At 62.9% G+C, this 16,753-nt stretch overlaps 1 protein-coding gene across 6 annotated transcripts in view; it reads left to right on the top strand.

Annotated features, from left to right (window-relative positions):
* LOC124230372 (uncharacterized) overlaps positions 1 to 15,243 on the top strand; it is a 70,003-nt gene extending 54,760 nt beyond the window's left edge. For 3 of the 6 annotated variants that reach the window (XM_046646367.1, XM_046646368.1, XM_046646366.1), the window contains exon 3: positions 1,875 to 15,243. In XM_046646367.1, coding sequence (XP_046502323.1) covers positions 7,360 to 8,280 — 921 coding nt within the window. In that variant the 5' untranslated portion in view covers positions 1,875 to 7,359 and the 3' untranslated portion in view covers positions 8,281 to 15,243. The remainder of the gene's footprint in view (positions 1 to 1,874) is intronic. The other 3 variants (XM_046646369.1, XM_046646370.1, XR_006886147.1) reach the window with 3 other exon arrangements.
* Positions 15,244 to 16,753: the final 1,510 nt, after the last annotated feature.

The following is a 16,753-nucleotide window of genomic DNA, read 5'->3' as shown; positions in this document are numbered from 1 at the left end:
TCCTACCAGCCGTGCAACTGGACAGACTTCTGTGGTGCCCAGAGCCTCAGTTTACCCTTCTGTAACTGAGGCAGGAACACCTCCTGGTGGAGTTTTGGGGATGGACAGCGAACCCCTGAGTGCCCATGGCTTGAGTGAGAGGGCGGGACACAGTCTTTGTACACCGTAGGCACCAAGAAGCAGCAGGGTTTATAATTCACTGAAAGAACTCCCCAGGCGTCTGCCCCTGGTGCTCTCCTGGCCTCCTCTCCCTCCACTGGACCTCACAGGGTCCAGTTCTATCCATTTCTTACTCCGGGATTGTGTTCTGGGTGCTGAGTGAGACGAGACGGTGGGTGGAGGCAGCGTGGGGACACGTGAGCAGCCTCAGCTCCAGGTGGCCGGGGACTGTGTCGGCAGGGTCTCTGAGGCAGCCAGGAGGGTCTCAGCAACCCAGGAACCCAGGCCTGCTCTGGCTACGTGGCTTTGGGTCAGTCTCAGCCTTGGGGAAGGCATGGAGGTGGCCCGAGCAGCGAGGACACTGTTGGAGGTAGCTGAGTGGGCAGAGGTGACCACTCTCAGGCTTCAGGGTCTGAGCAGCTCCATGTGGTGGTCATGGTCTCTTGGCCCATCACCGGAACAGGGTGCCCACCGCCCACGGTAGGTGCTGTGTGGGGCCTGCCAGAGGCCTTGCCTAGCCATACTGCAGACCCTCAAGGGTCTCTGTCAGTGCCTTCTGCAGTGTCTCCTGGGATAGCACCCGAGGGCTCGTGGCAATGGCCACGCCGAGGCTGGGCACTAAGCCACAGCATCGGGCCAGGCTCCTGGGTCCCAGCCCCACCCGGCCTTCACTGCTCTATGGTCTTCAGAAAGCCACGGCCCCTCCCTGGGATTCTGTTTTCTCATTTGTAAAAAAGGGCATCCAGACTTCTTCCTGCCTCACTCCCAGGCCCCAGAGGAGCTGAAGGGGGGCCAGGCCTGGCTGAGAAGTGGGGGTCTAGCTTGGGACCAGTGCAGCCGCCACGTGCAAAGATGAAGCCTGCACGTATGACCCTCGCTGATTGGATGGGCAGGAAGAGCACTAAGGGGTCAGTTAATTTCTTGTTTTTGTGTACATATATATATGTGAAGCTGCTTAGAGCAATGTGGACAGTGTAGCAGAATAAAAAGAAACAGCTGAGGAAACTGGAGCCCAGGGAAAATCACAGGCAGGCCTAGCAGAAGCTGTGTCGTATAGGAGCCTTGCAGTTGCTGGTGTGACCTGTGAATTCAGCTCCAAGATTCCCAGCAGCCAAAGCAAAGAGGGGAAGACTATCCTTTGCAGGAAGTGATGTTGGGGAGCACTGTCTTCAACACTGGTGCTGAGAGTGAGCTGGTGCTGACACTCAGGGTGTCCCAAAGGCCCCGATGAGGCCAGGGGAGAAAGAGAAGGAGGGAGCTCCCCGCTGCTCCATGCAGCCGCATTCCTCTCATCACGCTGAATGCCGCACTCGTCGTTTCATCTGATTCTCCCCAGCCCTAAAGCCTAGGTCGAGAGGGGCATTGAGGGCCCAGGCCAAACCCTCAAGCCTCACCAAGCCTGACTTTGAACTTGCATCTCTCTGGCCCCCAAATCCACATCCTTGCATCCCCATCTGCTGCCCTTTGGAGAGGGGTGATCCCAGAAAACCTGGGTGTTTCAGGGGTGACTTTGGGCACAAAGTCACATAGATGGGGCAGCTTCCTGGCCCGCGGGGTCCCCTGGGAGCCTCTGGGTGGTCTCTGAGCTGTGCTGGGCTTCTTGGGGTCTTAGGGCAGGCTGGGCTGGAGCTCACAGGGCACAAATGCAGAACGTGACCCCCACACAACTTGGGGCTCCTTCCCAGGATGTAACCAGTGTCTCTCCTTCCTTCCAGGTCTCACCCCTTCTTTCCAGCTGCTTCATTCCCTGCGTGACACCGGAAGCTCGGACAACAGTGCCAGCTCAGGTCAGTGCAGCGCTTGAATGTTGAAAATCAGGGCTACCCATCCCCTCCCCCCAAGTGCCACCCGGGGCTGGGCGTGCCTGAAACAGGACACACGCACGTGTAACTTACACGTGTGCACACGCCCACGCGGCCTCTGGAGGACTGAGGAGCCAGGCAGGCCCTTCTCACACACTCATCTGCCCAGGCTCGGCTGGGTCTGCTCTGACCTCCCGCCAGCCTTTCTGCGTCCAAGGGATCCCGGTCTCCCAGAAGTCGGGCTCGCCCGGGTCTCAACCCGGGAAGCTGGACTCTGGACCGGTTTCTGGCTCCTTCCTGCGCATGCATTGAGTGAAGCTCCCTTTGTGAGGAGCCAGCTGTCTGAGAGGGTCCATGGTGGGAGGACTTGGGCCAAGTGCGGGGACCTTACGTAACCAGGGGCAGTTGCAGTGTGTGGAGCTGGACAGAGCTCAGGGGCCCAGCAGGTGAGGAGGCCCCCAGCCTGCCACTTCCTATCACAGCAGCCCCGGGGCCCCTGCCCATGCCCCACCCGCCCCCAGAGCCAGCCCACAGTGCCGACTGTCAGGCCCACTTGGCTGATTCTGGCCTCCTGGGGAGTGGGGGGACCAGACAGGCGTCATCTCCCCTCCCCGCTGTTGCCATGGCCGGGGGCAGGCACGCCTCCCAGGCCTGTGTAGAAAGGACCTTGGGCTGCTGTGTCTGGGCCTGGGACCCCTCTGCCATCTGGGCCTCGCGTGTCTGCAGGTCTAGCTTGCCTGCCAGACTCCACAGACTCTGCCCCTGGGGCTTTCGTGTCTGCACGCAGGGCTGGTGCTGGCTTGTGCCCGAGGGTAGGGCAGGACATGGGTGAGGAGGGAGGAACCCCCGAGGGACAGGAGGGACAGAGAGGACGGGAGACATCGGTGGAGGGGTGGGGATGACATAGGAAGGGGAAGAACAGAGTGGAGGCAGAGAGAAAGCAGAGTAGGGCTCGAGGGGGAAAGGAGGCACAGAGCAGGGCTACAGGAGGCTGCGCAGGGCTGTCGCTGGGGCAACGGCCTGAGGGTGCACCTGGCCCCAGAGGTCCCACGGGCCTGCTGGGCTCTGCCCGAACCATCTAGCCCAGGTGCTTTCCTGGGCACCACTGTGAAATCCTCCAACATCCCATGGGCAGCAGTGGTGGCCTTCAGAGTCTAAATGAAACCCAGGCCCCGTCACCTCACACAGGCTTGGGCATCAGACTATGCACCTGGCTCCTGACCCTCTGGCCCTGACAGGCACGAGCTGGAGGTGGTGAAGGCGCATCCCCAGGAGCGGAGGAGGGGACTCCGGGGGAGGCAGGGCTGGCCCATCTGGGAGGCCAGAGGGGCTCCCAAGCCTGGGCGATGGGGCCTGTGCACAGCCACTGGGTCCCAGGACATGCGAGGAAGGACCCGGAGCAGAGTAGGATGGGCCTAAGGGGAGTGGACAGTCCAGGGTGGGACTCGTGTCCCCCCATACTGCACAATGGATGGAAGATGCAGCCCACACAGAAGAAGTAAGCCACACAGTGGGTCTTTACTTAGCGCTCATCCAGGGCCTAAGTGATCACCAGGATAACCACACAGCTCGGTCACTGTAAGGATGAGAGCATGGCCAGGGCCAGGGGGAGGACCCCATCTCCCACATATGTACGTACCCTCGTTCAGTGGCAGGACCACCAGCAAGGTGGGGCTTGTCATCTCCGTTCTGTTCATCCAGAAAGGGAAGTTTAGGGGCTGAGAATAGCCCAGCTCCGGCCTCGCCTGCGGCCCTTGAAGGCTGTGGGGACAATGAAAACCCTTTGGGAGGCCAGCTGGGGCTGCGGGAGCATTGAAGGTTTAAAGGGGACAGTGACTCACTGGGCCAGGTTTCTTTTTGAACCGACTTGAAATTGCTGTCCTTGCAAGTCTGCCCAGCCTGGACCGAGGGTGGGGACAGGTTTCGTTCGGCACAGGGCGGTACCCTCGGCCTCCGCTCCCTGGTGCCTCGCCCATGCTCAGTGGCAGACAGGAGCCACATGGGCCCTCTCGGCACCCAGCGCTGGCCGGGTCTCTGAAGGGAACCATCCCTGTCCGCCCTGGCGCCCTGGGTTCCTGTGATGGGGAGGCTGCCCCGTTCTTCAGGACTTGGCGCACAGGTGGGTTCACTGAGGCTGGGGTGACAGGCCCGACACCCCATGGCAGAGCTGTGTTGAGAAGCAGCATCTGCTGGCTCCAAGACTGACCCATGCTTGGTGCCCACAGCCTGGAGCAGGGCCCCACGGTGATACAGAGACGTGACCGCCAGTGGGCTCTGCAGGTGGCACACGCCGTACTTTATCTCTTTACCTTTGGACAATAGGGGGCCTCCCAAGGCAGGCCCAAAGGGGCAGGAATTGCTCTCACAGCACATCTCAAGGTGCCCTTTATTGACCCAGACAGAAAAAATGAAGGCCTTGAAAATACCTTGCATTTGATCTGGTCCCAGTGACAATCTTGATAAAACGCGGAACGATGGCCCTTGTTCAGTGCTGCCCTATCAGCTCTGCGCAGCATCCTCTGGCTGGGAGCAGGTAACCCCTGACCGCAAGGAGGGACGTGACAAGCAAACCCTGTGGGGACGAGGACGGGGTGCGAGGATATCCCCACCCTATAAGGCGCACCTGGGCACAAAGCAACTTTTCGATTCGGTTCGTGCTTGCTAGGCACTTTCTGTTCCTGTGGGCCGTGCCCTGAGCCTGACGCCCACCCTTCTATGCAAGTCATGGCTCTTCCTGGTAGCCCTGCTGGTGGGCATATTTCAGTGCCACGCCCCTGTAGGGACTGAGCTCAGAGAGGTCAAGGACCAGCCCCAGGCCCCAAGCCGACGACCTGCAGGGCAGGGGGCTGGCTTCAACCTGCCCAGAAGCAGAAACACATCTGGGTTCCAGGAACGTGCGGTGTCCCCAGGGTGTCGGGGTTTCCTTGCGGGGTCGGGGCTGCCGCATCCTGGGGGTCGGCTGGGGACGGGGTCCAGAGTTCAGGCTCTTGTTGGGATGGTGCCCTGGGTGGCTAGAGGGTTTGTAAGGAGTCTTCCTGCTGGAGTGAAGCCAAGAGGCCCCCAGACCGAGGGTCCTGGGGTCCTGTCCTGGACTGAGCTCGGCCAGACACCTGCTCTCAGACATTTCTCTGTTTGGAGGCCTTGTTCCCCACACCTTACTGAGCTGAAGCTCAGCCGTGTCCAGCTCTGGGCAGAGAAATATTTGAACCCAGGCCTCTGACAGTGAGGTTCCATCTTCCCCAGCGAGCTCCGTGGGGCGGCTCCCGAGGAGGAGCTGCTCCTGGGAGATGTCCTACGAGAGGACGGCTGTTTTCTTCACACCAAGGGAGTTGTCCAGACGACTGCCATTACACGCGACGGTGGTACCCGCCCTCCATGCTGTGCTGTGTTGCCACGGCAGACCCCACCCTGTAGGCAGGGCGAGGCTTCCCTCCTGATTCCACGCTTGTTTCGTGACACAGGCCCTGCCCTGGCTCCGGATCGGCTGGTCCCTGTCAGAATGCCAGGTGCGTGAGTAGCACCTCCCCCTGACCCAGGTGTCCTTCAGGGGCCTCACTGCCAGCCACAGCCAGGGCCACTACACAGCGACCCCTGGGCCTCAGTCTGTCTGTCTGTAAAGTGGGATTGGTCTCGGCCCCAGGTTTCCACTCTGCGCGGGCCGGGAGGGGTGGCCCAAGGCTGGACCCTCGGCCGCAGGGCAGTCTTGCTTGTCTGCCTTGTATTTGGGCTCTGGGTAAAACACCGTCATTGCCAGCCTCTGCTGCGGGGCCGTCTGGTCCAGCACGTGTCTGCTGGGGCCACAGGGCCGTGCCTCTTGTCCAGAGGAGGTAAGGAGGGGGCTCCGCAGAGGGGACACGAGCTAGGGGCGCTGGTCACCAGATGGAGGGTGGAGAAGCGGCTAGTGCTGGCGGGCAGGGAGTCAGGTACTGAGGAGGTGGGGAGGGGGTGCGGCTGTGCGTCCCTGGAGCGGGTCCTCCTGGTGACCCCTTGGGGGCCACTCTGGCACGGCCGGTCCTGCCAGCTGCCCCTTTGCCAACCAACACTGGGCGGGAAAGAGCCGCTGGCCTGGACCACAGGGTGGGAGATGCCGGGATGTCCCTGGAATGCAGACCAGCTCCTGGGCCACCTAGTTGGAGGCCATCTCGACCTTGGGTAGAGGAGGATGGCCCTCCCCGGGTCTGGGGCTAAGTAGGATTTTCATGGTGGGAGGTGGCGAGCTTGCCTCACCACTGCCTCCCTGTAGCGGTCACTGCCTTCTGCTGGGCCGCCTCCCCGGGAGCACGGGTGCCACTGCCCTGGGCAGGAGCCCATCGTCCCAGCACCTCCTGGAGCCCCTTCAGGGGGTGACGGGGCCTCTGGGAGCCCAGGCGGCTGGGAGCTTGAGCAGACAGAAGGTTCTGGAGAGGGTGCCGCCTGCCCCGCTCTCTGGCCAGGCCCGCCCAGGCCTGAGCGCAGGACCGGCGGCCGCTTCCAGAGAGGAAGTTCCTCCTCCCGCCGCTGCGGGGCGCGGCCCTGCCCTCTGGCTGCCCGCCTTTGTCTTCCGCGGGCTCCACAAAATGGCCGCCGCAGCCCTCCGCCATTTTATGTCTGAGGCAGGTGGACGGCCGCCTTGGCGGGAGAGGGAGGGCACCCCCGGCCCGAGTGGCCTGGATAGAGCCCAGCGCCGCCCGCCACCGCCCGGCCTTGGCCGTGGCCACCCTGGGCTTGGCAGCAGCCAACCTCTTGGCAAGGTGGTCCTGGAACCCCAGCTCATCCCCCGGCCCCCTCGCCACCCCTCACGCTAACCCGCCAGCAGACTGAGATGCTGCAGAGCGGGCTGGAGAGCTGTAATTAAAGCCATGCTCCTGGAGGGGGGCCTTGGCCGCCCGGGGCCGGCACAGAAGGTTCTAGAAACAATGCTTGTCCTAGGGTGTGGAAGGGGGCGCCCTGGACACACCGTGAATGGGGCGGCTGTGTCTTAGGCGGCACTGGGGAGCTGGCCCCCTCACCCCCTCACTTGCCCAACGAGCCTTGGGGCTCCCTGGTGGGCCTGTGCTGGGCACTGGGACTCACGGTGGCCAGCCAGCCTTCTATCTGGGTGCCGCCACAGCTCGTCCTCTGGAAGCAGGGCCAGGGGGCTTCCTGGAGGAGGTGAGCTCTGTGGCGAGGGAGTGGCCACCGCCCTGTGTAGCCGGGCTCCCTCGGTCCTGGCCGGCTGGGGTTCTGCGACACCCGGAGCCGGGGGTGAGCCTGATCCTGCCGGCCCCGTGCCCTCCATGGCCCTCACCTCTGTGGGACCCACATCCGCCGAGACCCTAGTTACCCCAAGAGCACCTTCCGGGGCTGGGAGCAGCCAGGCATCTCCCTGCTCAGGGTGGCCTTCGGCCCCCTCTCGCCTCCTCCTCTTGTTCTGCGCCCCATGTTAGCTGCCCACCCCTCTGATGGCGCCCAGCGGATCCGTGGCAACGCAGGGCCGAGGGGAAGTGGTCAGGCAAGAAGCAGGCTGCCCGCTGGCCAGCGAGTCTTGGCAGCAGGGACTGGAGGGTGGTACAGAGGAGACACCATTGTCTGGAGCCAGCTCCAGGCCACTCGCTGTGGGACAGTGCGCTCTACCGGCCTCGGCAGGTGGACAGGGGCACGGTGCCTCCAGGAGCCGCCAGCCTGCCGGGCATCAGTGGGTGCCCGCGGTCCCCCGCGACGAAGTCCCCAAACGGCAGTGCACCTCCTGGAGGAAGTTCACAGAAATGTCCACGTAGAGAAGCCAGGAATGGCGTTTGAGGAAAGTGTGTCATTTTATGGAACTGTTCTCCTTTCTCTTGCCGTGTGGGGTCCGCCAGGCAGACCCGGGGACAGACCCTGCCCCGTATTCTTGCGTGTCATGGGAGAGGGACAGAAAGCACACGTGTGGCAGGCGGCCCAGGGAGCTGCGGAGTGCCTTCCCCAGACACCTGTGGCCCGCCAAGCCCTCCAGGCTGGGAAGGTTGCTGGACGCGGCCCCGGGCCCTTCCCAGACACCCTCTCCTTCTGGTTCCCAGAGAGAACATTCCGTGGCCAGGAAGCGAGGTCTGCTCAGGCCCCCCTCCCTCTGGGGAAACCCAGCCAAGGGCTGCATGGTGGGACGCCCAGACCAGCACTATGGGTCCGCAAGCCAGGCCAGGCCCGAGCCCCCCCGGGGGGCCAGGAGCCCGCAGCAGGAGGGCCGTCAGAGGGCGCTGCTGCCACATGGGGCTGCCGCAGGGCGGGGTTCACACTGGGCATTTTTAATGATGTGGTTGTGTCTGGTCACCCTTCCCCTCCCCAGCTCTCCTCGCCTTGTGACCCAGACTGCGGCTTGAACTGAGAATATTTTCAGATAAATACACGCCTTAGCGGTTAAAACTATTGCCTAATGGTTAAACGCCAGACGGTGACGCCTACAGGATCAGAGAGGGCTCTGCGTTCTTGCTTTTCCCCTTGGACTCCAAAGGGACTCCAGGCAAACCCCGGACTGGTGACGAGCAGCTTCCCCCGCTCCCAGGCACAGAGGCAGCTGAGGCCAGAGGCACTGACTTGCCTGAGGCCCATTGCTGAGCAGTGGAGGTCAGAACAGTGGCCTGGCAGCCCCAGAGCCAACTGTCTCCTTGCCCCCATGCCCATGGCCCCCGTGATGCAGGTGTGTCTGCAGAGCAGCGCTCTGCTTCCCAGGTGCTGCCGTCATGCTGGGGGCTTCCAAACTCTGTGGGCAGTGACACTCGGCCCCCACTGTGTGCCTGGCCCTGCTCCAGGCTTGGAGCATCACGACAGGTCTGTGCCCTGGGGAGTGGACATTCCCCACACCTGGCCACCTTCTGCTTGAGAGCTTGGAGGTCTCTGGGGACAGGAAGGCAGGGAGCTGGGGCAGGGCACAGACTCCGAGGGTGGGGGGTCCTGACCCAGATCATGTGGGCATCCATTTCGGGGAAGCTAGACAGAGAAGGGTGCTAACAAGAGAGCCTTGAGGAGAATGAAGGGTCTGAGGTCTGTCCCTGACTGGGGCTCCTGGCTGGAGGTGCCATGTCCCCACCTGTGTGGCCTGTGCCGCCCGGAGGTGTGCAGGCTTGTGGGAAGAGCCTGGGGTCAGAAACATCCGATTCCAGTTCTGGCTTTGCCCCTGCATGCTCGAGGGGTGCCCTTGGGGACGAAGAGGCCACGGGGCTTGCATTGGCTGGGCCATTGGAGCCTGAAGCCAAAGGAAAAGTCAGCAATCATGACCTATTCTACCTTCATTCAGGTTTGATATCTTTAGATCGTGGATCTTTTGCATTCTTTTTGCAGTTTTTAAAATTTAACGTTGAAGTATTTGTCTTGATGGCTGAGTCTTGGCGCCCCATCAGTTGTGGCCCGAGGCAGGTGGCCGGCTGGCCTCACTGCGTCCTGGCCCTGCCAGGCACACGGTGGGCGCCCAGCCCCAGCCCGGCCTGGTCAGTCCCAGACTGCCTGGTGCACACGTCTCGTTAACTTTATGGGCCGTGTTTGCAGGAAGACCTGCCCCCCGCCCGGGCCCCCGGATGCCACCCCCGCGGCTTTTTCCCAGACTCCATTGTTGGCACGGGTTGCCGAGCAGAAACACTGGCTGCTTTATGGGGAGAAACCTAATCGGGGCAGCAGTGGGGGGCAGCCGTTGAGGGGGGGTCCTGGCTCCCAGTGGCCCCGAGCCAAGCCCGAGGTGACTGCTGGGTGACACCGTCTGTCTGCCTCACTCGCTCCAGACATCCGCCAGCCCTGAAAGGGCCACCTGCCCACTGAGGCCTCCCACACACCTGTCCCCGCCGGCCTGGCCCCTCCCACCCTGGGCCTGCCAGCACCCTGCCCACGGGAAGACACTGCAGGACATGGGCAGGGCCAGCAGTGGCAGCTGGCAGGTGGCAGGGGACTGCTCACTCCCCAGGAGCCCAGTTCAGGGAACCCCCTTCACACCGCGTTGCCTGCCCCTGCCGCTGGCCCTCGTGCAGGGCCTGGGAAGGGTCCCTTTGGTCTGTCTCAGGACCCCCACATCCCCCTGGGAAAAGGGGAGTCTCTGCTGTCCCCATGGTCAGTCCTAGGACTGTTGGGCAGGTGGACCCAGCAAATCATGGCTCCCAACACACGGAACTGGGGCATTTCTTCCACTAGCTCAGAAACAGCTTCACGAGCGGGTCATAGACCCAGAAATGTCACTCCTATTTGCTCCCCCTCCCCCTGCAAAAACCTGGGTTGTTCGCTGAAGAAAGCCAGGTTCTGTGCGAGGCATGCCTCAGTGGGGCAAAGCCAGAGTGGGGACCGTGCTGGGGTCACGAGATCTGCTTCCTGGTCACCTGGAGAGACCTGGAGCAGGCTGGGAGTGGGCAGGGAGCCCGCCCTGGGCCCGCAGTGGAGGGAGGCATGCGCTGTCCGAGGGCACCTTCACAGGCCCGGCTCACATGAGCTGCACTGCCCACCGCAGGCCCGGTCTTCCAGGTATGAGTCCTGGGTACCGAGCCAGGGCGGAGCAAGGGTTCACCTTGGGGCCCCCTGAGGCCTCCCAATGGGCAGTAAGGGAGGTGCCCGTGTGGGAGGAGCACAGGGCCAACGTGGGCAAGGAGCAGGAACGAGTGGGCAGTTGCTCCTGGCTGAGGATGAGCAGGGGGCAAAGGCCGGGAGGTGGAGAGGGCTGGCAGACGATCAAGGAGGGTTGGGAGGTCTGCCCAGGGTGTTTCTCTGCTGGGGGTGAGAGGCAGGGCCAGCAGGGGGTGGGAGGGGCGGTGTGCAGTGGGAGGGAGCAGAGATGTGGCTGCACAGAAGGTGTAAGCGCTGGCGATGGGCGGCCTGGCCTCTGGGAGCACTGAGGGCGAGGCGGCAGGACAAGACCCTCACAGCCAGGTGGCCAGATCATCCCGTCCCTGTCAGGGGGAGGGACACCAGCGAGGCTCAGTGGTGGGCATGTAGCAGGGCTGGACAGATCTAAATGGGTCTGGGGCCTGGTCCAGCGTCTTGGGCTCAGCCTCAGTGGCCCCTTAGCTGGTCAGCAGTCCAGCTGTGTGCTTGTCTTAACACCTGTGTCCCTTGCTGCAAGGACCTGCCGGTTTCCCCCAGCTTGCTGGTCCCGGGAGGGCACCTTGCCAGAGTGGGCTGGAGCCAGGTGGCACTGCAACTCACTGAGCATGTCCTGGCTGAGGCCTCGGGTGGGTCCTGGAAGCCCCTCTTCCTACGCTGGGGATTCTACTCTTGGGAGGCTCCCGGGCCTTACCTGCTGTAGACCGGAGCCTCTGGGAAGTGGAGATTTCAGCTCCTCCCTCCAGGGTCCCACTAACTGCCACGTGTACCCCATCCAGGCCCAGAGCAGCCGTGTAAGCCTGGCATGGTGCTGGCCACCCAGCCTGGGAACGCCGGTGCCCCTGACCAGGCAAGGACAAGGCCTGGGTCTTCGTCTCTGACCCGGTGTCGTCCAGCACAGGGTAGCCACAAAGACCATTCTTTCCAGGCCCTTGCGCAGGGTGTGTCCCCAGGCGAGAGACCGTGGTAAGACAGGCTGGGCTGAAATGCAGGATCTGCAGCAGGCTCAGGGCGAGGCCAGGTCAAGGCGCAGAGCAGCTGCCGGAGCTCGGGTGCGGCTGCGTCTCTTCTGAACCTGACGCTCGTTTCTTTCTTTCTAAAACCCAAACAGGTCAAAAAGTGGTGGCGAGACAGGAGCTGCTGACCTCGGCCGAGCTTCCTCACCGTGAGCTGGGGTTAGGGCAGGCCCCTGGGCCAGGCCATCCCCACCCTACAGGGCTACCTCACTGCCTGCCCCACTCGTCCCAGCCCGGCCTGAGCCCACGGCCTGATCCCCAACCCCGGGGGGCATGCACACCCCCTCTGGCTGGATGCCCAGGTAACATCTGGCACCACAGCATGCCCCTCCTACCATCCTTGCTCTGGGAAGTAGGGAGCCATGGAGGACTTTATGATGGGGAGGGACATGGTAGAACAGTGTCCCGCCTCGTTCATCTCCGAGCCCTGCTTGTCAGGTACAGAGGTCCTTAGAAGGGGACCTAATGGTGTCACTGCCCAACCTGTGCCCTAGCTGTGCCCTCTGCCTTCAGCCATGTCTCTCCTCCTCCTCATGCCCCTTCAGCAAACGCCCCTAGTTGACGCACCTCATCAGCCCACGATGCATTTGTGACATAGTAACCTTTGATCTGTTGTTCTGTGAAGGTTCCCTCTGGCCTTTGCCGTCGACCGGGCATGGCCTGAAGGAGCCACGGTCCACTGCCGGGTGTCTGCATGGAAGAGGAGAGCTCAGCCTCATCTCTCTGCAATGGTGAGGACTCGCTGTCCCCGGGTCACCCCCCAGGCTCGCCCTGCCTCGAGGGCCCTCTGGGGCCAGGAGTCCCTGAGGTAGCCCCTTCTCTCCTCCCAGCCGTGAACCAGCCCTCGAGGGTGTGATTAATACACACAGGCCGCCTGCCGTCCACCTGAGATGCCACACAGGTGAATCTAGCCTGGAACAAGAAGAAAGGCCACATGAGGGAAACTGAGTCACATCTTCTCCCAGACTAGGGCACGGGGCGGGGCTTGTGGTGGCAGCCAGGATGTGTGTCTCTTCCTGTGTGCCCCTCTCTCCCTGCCTCTCCCAACCCTGTGGAGCCCCGCCTGTGGGCTGGCCCATCGCGTAGTCCCTGCCTCCCAGCTGGGGCTGGGGCCCTCCGGGGTCAGCACTGCAGGCTCTGGAGCAGAAGCCCAGGCCCAGGGGTGGGCAAGTGGGTGCAGGCCGCAGGGCAGGGGCTGTTGGAGTCCGCCTGGCACACACCCGTGGGTTCCAGCTCTGATGTTAGTTAGGGTGGCCTGGCTGCTGCCCGGATCCCCCCAGCTGGCTCTGCCTGGAGCATCCTTGGGGATGCCCTGGTCCCACCGCAGCCAAGGAGTCCGGGTAGAGGCAGGGGACTGGAAGTCGAGACACTCTCATGCAGATTTCTTTCTGGGGCCTTGAGGGAGCACAGGGGTCTGTGCTCACAGGCCGACCAGGTCCTGGGTTGGGGCTTCAGGCTGTGCTGGGACGTTCCTGGTCCCCCCTCCCAGGTGACTGCGCCTCAGTCTCCCATTCTGGGTAGGCTGTGCCACGCATGGGCGCTGATGCTATGGTCCCTGGTTGGGGTTTGTGGGACTTAGTCCCGCCCCTTGTGGGCAGGGCACACGCCTGCACAGGGTGTTGTCAGCACAGCGCCTGACACCCAGGGGTTCAGGGGGCAGCAGCTGCTTGCTGCTTGGGCCTGAGCACGAGACCTCCCTCTGCAGCCATGGGCAAGGCCAAGCCTGGGAGAGCCTGAGAGGGAGCCCTCTGCTGACCTGGGGTCAGGGACCCTGCCCATCTGAGCCTCAGTTTCCTCACCGAGAAATGGGATTGGTGATCCTGGCCTTACCAGGCCTGTGAGGACCAAATGGCACGGCCCAGCCTGGTGCCTGCCTGGAGGAGGCAGCCTGCTAGGAAGGGATGTGGAAGGAGGTTTGAAGTTTCAGAGCTCAGAGCTCTCTTGGCACTTGACTAGGCAGAAATCAGAATGTTCGGAGCTCTGCTCTGCTGCCAACGGCTGCGTGAACTTCATGTCGCCTCTCTGGGTGGGCCTCAGTCTCATCACCTGTGAGATGGGTGGACAGTAGTCCTTGCCTCATCGGCTTCACAGGGTTCCCCAGGAAGGTGGTGGCCATGCCGGTGGCTGTTGTGGATGTTTATCGAGGCTGCCTCTGGGCCTGTGTGTCCCTCGAGGGTCCAGTTCTGGCCCAGCCGCTCCCCTGGGAGCCAGGTTCCCTTTAGAAGAAAAGAACAGCATCCAGAGGCCTCTTGCAAAGTGGGGGCGGCTCAGGTCACCCTAGATGCAGGACCAGATCAGCAGAGCCTGTGGGGAGGGAGTCGCACCTGTCCTGGGGGTGGAGGGAGCAGGCCCGCAGATCACAGGGGCATCTGGTGTGGCCAGGAGCCGGAGGCTGGGCTGTTGGTCGGAGGGTGGGCAGCCATGTAGACACTCATGGCACCTTTCTGACCCACGGCCTCTAACAATTGACAACCTTCCTCCCAGTGTCACTAATGCAGAAGTCCCTTGGGGACATGGTGACCACTCCTGTCCAGATGGGAGTGGTCCAGTCGCCTGGAAGAGTTTCCCAAAAGCCACCCCGAACTTCTCCCCATGCCCTCCCTCCCTCCCCTCTCTCTCCCTTTTTGGTTGGTGGCTTTCTCCTGGGGCACCCTCTCTGCGGTGGTGCTCCCGGCAGTTCACTGGTGCCCAGGCCTTTTGCTGACCTGCCTGCCAGACTCCCTGTCCCCTTAGCACCCAGATGGCCTGGCCCCCAGCCCTGGTTCCCCAGTGCCTCTCCTCCTTCCAGGAGGTGCCTCTGGAAGCCGTGAAGTCCGTCCAGGAGCCAAGAGTGACGGCCCTTTGGGGTGAGGTAGTAGGTTGTATAGTTTGGGGCTCTGCCCTGCTATGGGGTAACTATACAATCTACTGTCTTTCCTGAAGTGGCCGTAATATCGACGGTGGACAGCATCCAGAACCCTGGCTGGGAGGGTCATGGGTGGCAAGTTGGGGGTGGGGAGCAACCCTGCGGGGTGGGTGGCAGTGGCTGCCATGCAGTTAAGAAGACTGACAGGCCTAGGGTCCACTTGCTGTGTGACCTTGGGCAGGTCCCTTAATCTCTCTGGGCTTCAGTTTTCTCATCTGTGAAATGGGGGCAAGTGAGGATTAAAGGAGATAGTGTGTCAAGTGTCTAGGGTGGGGGGCTTGGAATTGGCCCTTACTTCTCCACCCACTGTGCTGAGACCCAGTAGATGCATGGGACAGTTTGTGCAGCCTGCTCCCCTATCCTGTGGGTGGCCCCAAGCACGTGTCTGGACTGTGCCCTCAGCTGTGTCCCTGTGGCCAGCGCTGGGCACCAGGAGGAATTGCTGTGGGCTTGGCTGAGGTTGCAGGGCAGGGAGACCCACGGGTCTGCCTTCATCAGTGCGTCCCCCAGACGATGCTCCAGCCTGTCCAGCTCAGCGTCAGGCCTGGGGAGGGTGGGAGCCGGGGCCATCCCTCCTTGCGGCTCAGCTCTCCCGAGCAGGAAGCAGGAGGGGCGTTGTCCCAGCCCAGCGAGCGCCCTCGGCCCCTCTGGCTCAGGCCTGCCCTGCCCTCCGGCAGCCTGCAGGTGGACGGTGTGGGCTGCACTGCATGGGGAAACCGAGGCACCATCTGCATTTTCGCTCCTGCCCTGCGCCTGCCCAGCCCTCCAGCTCAGCTCTGGTGGCTGCGGACCACCGGGCAGGGCTGGGCTGGGCGTGGGGCAGCGGCGGGCCACGGACCCTCCCGCCCCTGGGCGCCGGCGGGGTGAGGTAGTAGGTTGTGTGGTTTCAGGGCAGTGATGTTGCCCCCTCGGAAGATAACTATACAACCTACTGCCTTCCCCGAGGAGCCCCGCGACACGTGCCCACGGGAGGGCCCGCCCCACGTGCCACGCGCCACGCTCCAGGGGGATGCCGGGGCCCTGGCCGGGCAGTGGGAGGCCACAGTGTGCACACCTGACTGTAATAAAAGCTGATGTGAAACTGGAATCTGGCCCCTTCTTCCTTCTGGAAGCCCATGGGCTGGACGGCGGAGAGTGTGTGCGTGTTGGCGGTGCCATGGGGGGCATGTGTGTGGCCTGACTGAGGAGCTGCCGCCTGGACCCTTGGGGTCACCAGGCCTCCTGTCTGCACCCCCGGCCCGCCCATTCCAGCAGCCCTCAGACCCCTCCGATGGGTTCAGTCCTAGACCCAGACCCAGCCCATTCTCTACCCCACTCACACCTGCTCCGAGGGCAGGGCTGTGGGACCCCGGCCCCAGAGGTGTCACTTGGCCCCCAGCCTGGTGGAGAAGCCCACCGGACAGCTGCCTTGTGGGTGGTACAGACCCCACAGTAGCTCCGAGCGCAGTCCAGGGCCTGGCCCCCTCGGCCCCCTCAGTACCTGGGGCTTGACTGGAGCCCAGAAGTTCCCGTCGTCCCATACCCAGCTCCCCCAGGACATTTCCAGGGTGGCCCTTGTTTCAGGTGTCCATCCTTGGGCCGTCTGCCATTGCAAGCATTCATTGTGTTTCTGCCTGAGGCCTGTCCCTGTGATCCCAGCCTCAGTGTTAGAAGGGGCCTGTCCGTGCCTGACCCAGTGCTGAGAGCACCCCTCCGGGGGCAACACCCTCCCCTGTACCCACGATGCCCGGCACAGACCCCAGTAAGGCACCACCTTCCTAGCTGGAGCCAGCCCCTCAAGTCACCCCACAACCCCCTAGGAAAGACAGCTCCAGGCTGGCCCTTGCAACAGTGTGCACAGAACCGGACTCCACCGCACCCCCAAATGCTGCTGCCTGACAACAGAGCTGACAGGACAGAAACAGTCCTCAGTTAGTGATCTAGGACAGGGACCCTGTGACAGGGACCAGAAGAGGCTCTTGACCCAGCCAGGGGTCCGCAGAGGCCCCATGGGGAGGGGCCAGCTGAGCTGAGCACCTCTCGGCCATGCACACAGCAGCCTGGGGTCCTGGCGGGACCCAGTGCCCTCGGCCCTCCCACCTTGGTGACTGTCCCTAAGCTGCACCTTGGCCCCAAGCTCCATCCTGAGTCTCCTGGTCTCCTACTTGGTCTTTGAAGGTCCCCCCAGACCCACATGACCATGCCTGGACAGACCAGCAAGTGCCTGTCTTCACCCTGGGCCTGCTGCCCTCAAGGGGCTGCGGGAGCCCAGAGCAGGGACCCCTAGAGGCAGGGCTTCCTAAACAGGAGCTATCTGAGCTGGGTCTTGATGGCTGTGCAGGAGTTTGCAGCTGGAGACAGAGTGAGGAGCTCCTTTGCCCTCT

Source organism: Equus quagga, chromosome 19 (genome assembly GCF_021613505.1).
Source record: "Equus quagga isolate Etosha38 chromosome 19, UCLA_HA_Equagga_1.0, whole genome shotgun sequence".
Lineage (NCBI taxonomy): Eukaryota > Metazoa > Chordata > Mammalia > Perissodactyla > Equidae > Equus > Equus quagga.
Note: the sequence above shows the minus strand (reverse complement) of the source record. Positions and strands in the feature narration are given on the sequence as shown.